The sequence below is a fragment of the Vigna unguiculata genome, chromosome 10 (assembly GCF_037176805.1).
Source record: "Vigna unguiculata cultivar grain cowpea cultivar isolate G323 ecotype 2 chromosome 10, ASM3717680v1, whole genome shotgun sequence".
NCBI lineage: Eukaryota > Viridiplantae > Streptophyta > Magnoliopsida > Fabales > Fabaceae > Vigna > Vigna unguiculata.
The window spans coordinates 33,928,103-33,935,976 of NC_140801.1; the positions used below are offsets into that span (position 1 = coordinate 33,928,103).

General features: G+C 34.3%; 1 protein-coding gene across 1 annotated transcript; it reads right to left on the bottom strand.

Annotated features, from left to right (window-relative positions):
• Window positions 1-6,683: 6,683 nt before the first annotated feature.
• Window positions 6,684-7,643, bottom strand: LOC146882419 (uncharacterized). The gene is made up of 3 exons (XM_085667398.1): window positions 7,324-7,643; window positions 6,968-7,182; window positions 6,684-6,904 (listed from the first exon to the last, which is right to left on the bottom strand). The coding sequence occupies exons 1-3, from the start codon at window positions 7,641-7,643 to the stop codon at window positions 6,684-6,686; spliced, it is 756 nt and encodes a 251-aa protein (XP_085523524.1).
• Between the last annotated feature and the right edge of the window lie 231 nt (window positions 7,644-7,874).

A 7,874-nucleotide genomic window follows, 5' to 3' on the forward strand; every position in this document is an offset into this window, starting at 1 on the left:
AATTTGTCACCAACTCTGTTAAATATTTATTACTTGCCATGGTTATTGTGTAAAAAAATTAAGTCAAATAGCACTAAAGCACTAAACATATAAAACAATGAGCTGAATAGACGCAAGGCATAAAGATTGGTTAAATCATATTTAAAACAATGAATTTCTATACAATATAAAAGTAGTTTATAACCTAACCTAACCCAATTCCAAGATCTAATTAACCTATATATATGTAAAGGATTGTTCAGGTCTTTATAAAGATTAATTTAATGGTATTTATATAGAAACTCCTATATCCAGGATCATTTCCCGCCTTTAATTAGAGAATATTAGTTAAAGACAACTTTCTTTTAATTGGTGAAAAATAGTTTTTATTTTTTGTGAGTAGTTAATTATTCTTTGTTGTTTTTTCACATTTCACTCATATATTCAATTAATTTTGTTATATTGATTCTATTAATTTCTCTTTTATTTGTTTTCCACCGCTTCAGACATACTGATAGTACAACTATTTCAAATACCACACCCACTATCTTGAAAGAAGGTACTCGTAGGCTCATTAGTCTTGGTTCAAAATGAAGAAAAATTTGCAAGAAAGATTCAAACCCCTACCCCTCTAAAGGATTACATAACTAACACAATGAAGGCCTTTTACCTTATTATTTTGGATCTTTTTACATCAGAGATAGGTCAAACCTAATAGTGTCTGATGTAAATATTAAGTTAGAGACTAGTAGAGACAATTTACGTCAGACATTACCAGATCCGATGTCACTATTATAAATATATGTTATAACTATGCTGATAGAATAATGTTCTATGAAAAACGTAACTTATAAAACTATGGTGAAACTTTGGAAATTACTGGCACAATGTAGGCTACAATTGAGATAAAAATCATAGCCTATACTACTAGTATCAATATAGGCTTTAAAAATCCACGGTGACATTTTTGAAATTATTGTCAAAATATAGGCTAAGAGTGAGATAAAAATTGTAACCTATACTCTGACTTCTTCATTATAGGCTATAATAATTTGAAGGAACCGTAACCTATACTAAACAGTCTCAGTACTTATCTCAACCTTAACCTATACTGAACAGTCTCAGTACTCATAAGTATTGGACATAGGTAGTGATCCAATATAGTCTATCCCCAATAGTAAAAAAATTCCACTTCTAACATATATTGCAGGGGTAGTTCATTTCTTTTTGTGATTGCACCACTCTTTTGACATCTATCACACTTTCTACAATGTTCATGAGCATATTTAAAAATAGTAAGCCAATAAAATCTTGATTGCAATACCTTAGCTGTTGTTCTCTCCTAATTGTAGTACTCTCCATATGGTGAATTATGACAATGCCATAGCACATCCCTTGTTTCATCACCAAATAGGAACTTGTGAGTTCATATTTATGACACCATTTAATTTTAATTTTGATTATTTAATTGAATTTTTTAGCTTAAAACAATGTCTTAATTAACAATTATGATAATTGGGTTAGTTGAACTTGCGCGATAAAAATGTCTTAAAAAGTGATTTTAGTTGCATAAAATATTTTTGGATATTCTAACGTTTGTTAATACAGCTGAACTTAAATGTGGTTCATTAAAGGTGTGAAATTGAATTGTTCATAGTTATAAAATCAAGCCAAAATCATGCCATGTCATCAATCCACCACGTGTCAACCCCTCAATGGAATATCAAAGATGGTCAAAGTCTAGTCAAAGGTAGTCAATGTTGGTCAAATAAAAAGGGGTTAAGCTGTAATTATTGTTATATTGGGATTTCCCTACAAATTTGGACTGCAAGAGCACATGGGCTAAATTAGAATTTTGGGCAAGATTTAGTTATTGGTAATTATTTAGATATTTTTCGATAATTAATCATATAATATCAACTGAGAATATCTTTCAGATATTTTTAAAACTAATAAATCTATTAATTATTTGGAAAATATTGCACCAATAAATAAAATGACTATATCTCTCTAAATATTTTTAAATATTCATAATCACTATAAAGATAATTTTAAACGAAATTGAGAGATTTTAACAATAGAAAAGCCCAACTCAAGTCCTATATAAAGAGACCAAGGGGGAAGCAGAAAAGACAAGCTTGACACTTCGGAGTTTAGGAACCCTTAGGGGGGCCTAAATTCTTCCTCTCTCTCCACGCTCTTCTTCTATTTTTGTGTTACTTTTGCATTCCATAGAGTAATATTTAATTGAGAATGTACTTTGGTTAAATTTACTATGATTAATTTACAAAGTTCTTGTTTTTGATTGAGAATTTACTGTGGTCAATAGTGAGAACGCCAACAAATTAATTGATTATTTACATTGATTAATTTGCAAATCTACAACAACAATTAATTGAGCAATAATCTTTAGATTACCGATGGATCTATTTTGAAAAAGTAGTGGAATCAATCTATTTTCTTTACTATTTTTTTTTATCTAATTTTATCTTTTTCCAATTTTATTTCTCTTTTCCTTATTTCATTTGATTAACTCTTTTCTATAGCTTTTTATAAAAACTAATTTGTTAGAAATCAATTCGGTGTTCGTTGAGAGTCGACTTAGGGTTACTTTATCCTTTCTATTTTTTTGACTACTTACTAAACAGTACTAAAGTTGTTATAGATAATTAGTATTAATTTGATCGCGTTAATGATAACGTTATCATATTTGGCATCGTTGCTAAGGAACACGGTTAGAATTTTTATCATTTTAGTTCTTCTTTTATTTTATTTTTTATTTTTATTTTTTATTTTTGTTTATCACTAACGTTTTCTTTTTCTTTATTTTTTTCCTAACATTTATTCTATTTTCTTTAGTAATTTTTAAATATTTTTAAGCATACTTGTTGTTTGAGAAATTTTGTTGGGAAATTTATGAAACTAGTTGGGGAACACTTTGGCTAAGGAAAGATAATGTACTTAAGTTTTCCATTGAGACACACCTCTTTTTCCTAGAAGTCTACTCAACAAGCTTTGAATTTATTTCTTTTCAGAAAACCTCTTTCAAAAATGAAAAATCATTTTTCATATGAAAATAATCAACAATGTGATTTTCAAGTAAACTATGATTCTATCCACATCAACCACATGATTCATATGGTTATCAACAAATTGTCACACCTACTTTTGCACCTAATATAATTAGGTTAACTTTATGTCAATTTAATGATCTATATCCTAGATCATCTTTTTTGGGATATGAGTAACAACTATCATACCATGGGCAATAACCATATTCTGAGTATCCACTCCATCCATCATATTTTCCATTTGGTTCTCAACAACAACAACATGCTCTACCACAACAAGTTAGAACAATCAATGGACCATCCTATAGGGAAGTTATGTGATTAATGGATGATCTGAGAGAGAAATTAGACACCATAGATGAAAAGTTGCGAGCTTATCAACAATGAAAAGTTATTGAGAAAGAATGACATGGAAATGATAAAGTATTATACGACACGATGGAGGATGCAAGTAACAACAACTTTGTAGAATTACTTAGTACTGTTAATACCATACTCCAATGCCATCCGAGATTTCTTGAAACCCCGAAATTTAAAGCACTTCGTCATGAAATATAAGATATGCTTCTAAAGTTGGCCGTTAGAGTTGGACAAATGTCAGAAAATTTAAGTCAGCTAATGAAATACAAATCTCGAGAGGTCAGTTTAGAAAATTTTATGAAGACAATAATTGAGAAAAAGGCTGAAATAATGAACATGATAGGGGGATTGAATCAAGAGATGGAACAATTGAGCACTGATGTGAGTGAGTACACGATTTAAACGTTAGATCAATCAACACCAGAATCACATCACATTGATATATCTACTGATGGATATATTGATGAAATCATGAATACTCACTAATATGTCTACTGATGGACATATTAATTTTACTAAAGATGTTGTTGAATTTGTTGATAAAGAAATTGAAGATTCTCACACTAACATATCTGCTGAGGGATATAACGATGATGCTCAATGTGAATATAAAGTTTTATCTGCTAATGGTGATATGAGTACAATTGATCTTTTTCAAGAGCAAAGTTGTGAGAATAATACAATGGAGGAACTAAGTGAAGTTAAAGAATCAACAATATTCGAAGATGTAGCTGAAACATCTATTATTGCAACTAGCTTGGTTAATGATAAAGCAATAGAGTCAACTATGCCAGGTGAAAAGTGTTGCTCAAAGGATGAGATCATTAGGATTACTGATGATTTGGTTAACCATCCTAATGTACCTGATGATGCTGAAATTGAATTAAAGCCACACACTCCACACATCAAGTTTGTTGATGTGAATGATGAGAATAGATTTTCAATGGTGATTTTTGTTGACTTGGCTGTGGAGAAATAAAAGTCTTGTTGATATGACTGGATTGTTTCTATGATTTGCTAATTGAGTTGATTTGAGAATTTCTTGGTTAGATGTTTTGTGATAGAATTTGACCTTGTGAGTCTTGGGCCTTAATGTAAAGGATGGACTGTCATGTGTCATTCCTATTTTTCTTGAGTGACTTGCTCATGTTTTGTTTATACTCAAATGTTTAGCTTGATTCTTTTGTTTTGCATCTTAGGTGAATATATATGATTTGATATGACTGAGGCATTTATTATTTTTAGCTACTTGGCCAAATAAGCCCACCTTGATATTAATCCATTGGTAGCCCTTTGGAGCTTTAAACCTCTTTTTCTTGTGTTTAAGCCCATTGTAAATCCTTAAAATGAAAAAAAGATAATGTTTTTCTTACCTTCAAAAGAAAGAGCTAGTGGAATATGTTAAGATTGGTTGAGAAATAAAGTGTGAGGGTGGGTATCCCACCCACAAAATTATAAAAATGGCAAAAGGAAAAATTGTTGATGAAAGAGTGTTAATTGCTTTCTAAAAGGGAGCAATAAAGGATAAAAGAAAAAAAATTGTTTTTGGAATTATGATCCATTATTCTTTCTACATTACTATTTCAATAAACCCAAAAATCCTAAAATTTTTCCTACCTTTGCCTTGGCCTCATTATAACCTACAAAAAGTCCTCGTGATCTTTGAATGCATGTTTTCTGAAAGTTGTGAATATTAGAGTCTTGTTAAATATCACAAGTTTTTACCTGCATGGGTATTTTGAGTGAAAACACAAGCTAAAACACTTGAGTGAATTTTGGTTAGAAAATATACATTTTAACTTGAGTGATATCTTTCATATTTGATTGTCTTGTGAATTTCAAATATTAACTCATGTGTGAACAATAAAACTTTTCCATTTGTATATACATGATAATTTGATTTCTAGAAGATTAATTTGTCTTCAGTTGTGTTAATTCCTTTGATCCAGTGTTTATGTGAAATAAAATAACCCACAATAAGTTTTGAAATTACACAATTTTGTCCAGGAGTGCAAAAGGATAATTGTGTGTGATGAGTTCATATTTATGCCCTTATTTAATGTTTGATTCTAGGTATTTAGTTGAATTTTTGACCTTAAAAGAATGTCTTAATTGACAATTATGATAATTGGGATAATTGAACTTGTGAGATAAAAATGTCTTTAAAAGTGATTTTAGTTGCATAAAATATTCTTGGATATTCTAACATTTGTTGATGCAGTTGAAGTTAAATTTGGTTCATTAAAGGTGTGAAATTGAATTGTTCAGAGTTACAAAATCAAGCCAAAATCACACCATGTCTATTAATAAATGCGGGTAGTAGAAGCTTTAATGGCATTAAATTCTGATTGGTATCATATGGAAAAGTACTAGCTCAAATGGTTGAGAGTTCTCACACATTTAAGTACTCTCAACCACTTGAGCTAGTACTTTTCCATATGATACTAATCAGAATTTAATGCCATTAAGGCTTCTACTACCCGCATTTATTAATAGACATGGTGTGATTTTGGCTTGATTTTGTAACTCTGAATAATTCAATTTCACACCTTTAATGAACCAAATTTAACTTCAACTGCATCAACAAATGTTAGAATATCCAAGAATATTTTATGCAACTAAAATCACTACGTATTCATAGTGACCATAACGCGACCTGAATGCAGTCTTCTGAACATCTTCTAGTTTAACTAGGATTTGAGGATACCCGGATCGCATATCAATTTTTGAAAATACTCCTGCTCCTCTCAACTGGTCCAACAAGTCATCTATTCTGGACAATGGATATTTATTTTTGATCATCAACTTATTTAGTTGACAATAGTCCACGCAGAGTCGAGAGCTCCCATCCTTCTTCTTAACTAGTAGCACTGGAGCTCCCCACGGCGACGCACTCGATCGAATGAACTTCTTTTCTAGCAGATCTTCAATCTGCCTCTTCAGTTCGGCCAACTCTGCCGGTGCCATTCTATATGGAGCCATCGACACTGGCCTAGCTCCAGGGACGAGATCTATAGTGAAGTCTACATCCCTGCTCGGCGATAACCCAGGCACTTCATCTGGGAACACATCGACATATTCACCCACTACCGGTATGATTCTGATAAGATCAACTGTACTCCTTTTCTCCGACTGCACCATTATCACATAGCATGAAGCTCCATCGGCCGCCTCTTGTATCACTTCACGAATAGAGATCAATGATAACCCATCAGTCTCAGGGAATACTACGCTGCGTCGTCCACAATCAATTATGACGTGATTGTCCGACATTCAGTCCATCCCTAGTATCACGTCCATTCCCTCCAATGGCAAGCAAATGAGGTTCACTTTGAACCTGTGACCTGCCACTGCTATAGTACAACCAGAACATGCCAAGTTGGTAGATACTTGCCCTGATGCAGGTGTCGAGACTGCCAGTTCACACCCCAAATCACGGCCTACTAGTCCAAGCCTACTCACACATTCTTGGGAGATGAACGAGTGAGTAGCACCTGAGTCAAACAGAACCAGAACACTGTTATCAAACAATAAACATCGGTCCAAGATGAGATTACCTGACTGAGTGGCCTCGGTACTGGTTAGTGCAAACACTCTCTCCGTAGCTCGGGGTCGATCAGCTAACACCTTCTGCTGTTTCTGCTGCGGTGTTGCTACGCCGGCCGTCTTCTTAGTAGGACATTGACTTGCATAATGTCCCATCTTCTCACACTTGTAGCATTTCACATGTTCAGTATTAGCACCTGAACTGCCCGCCGCTTTAGTACAGTTCCTGCAAAGGTGTGGGCCACCGCAGTTATAGCATCGTAGACTTGGAGAGGAAGACTGTGGTCTGCTATATGGTGTCTTCTATGAATTACTCTCTGAGGTACCCTTCTGCATCTTCGCGACCCTGTTGGGCCTCGTCTCTAACTCTTCCACTGTCCTGGCCTGCTCCACCAGGACGGGAAACTCTCTAATTCGTAGTGGCATAAGAAATCTCTGCAGCTCATGCCTCAGGCCTCCTTCAAATTTACGGCAGTGCCACTCCTCGGTGATCTCCTGCGAGTAGAATCTCGCCAAGTACTCGAACCGATCGATGTAAGCCTGCACTAGTTTACTACCCTGCTGTAGTGTAAGGAACTCCGCCTCCAATGCATGTTTCGCTGAGTCTGGGAAATACTTCTCCAGAAATCTGGTCTTGAAGTTCGTCCAGTTTACCTCCTCTGGACGGGTCTGCATTTGCTGCTGCATTCCCGTCCACCAGTACTCTGCATCGCCCACCAGCAGGAAAGTAGAAAATGTCAACTACTGTGCCTCAGTACATGCCAGCACCCGAAATATTTTCTCACACTCCCTGAGCCAAGCATCGGCCTCATTAGGGGTAGCTTTGCCGCTGAACTTGGATGACTTATGTTTCAGAACATCTTCCATAGTCACCGCTCGAGTGGGTGGCACCATAGCTCTTGGCTGTGCCGCAACAGG

Excerpts from the sequence above, each read along its gene's own strand:
- LOC146882419 (XM_085667398.1), bottom strand. The coding sequence starts at position 7,643 with ATGCAGCAGCAAATGCAGACCCGTCCAGAGGAGGTAAACTGGACGAAC. Across the intron at positions 7,183-7,323 it reads CAGGCCAGGACAGTGGAAGA|GAACTGTACTAAAGCGGCGG; the intron begins GTTAGAGACGAG and ends ACACCTTTGCAG. Across the intron at positions 6,905-6,967 it reads TACCGAGGCCACTCAGTCAG|GTGCTACTCACTCGTTCATC; the intron begins GTAATCTCATCT and ends TGTTTGACTCAG.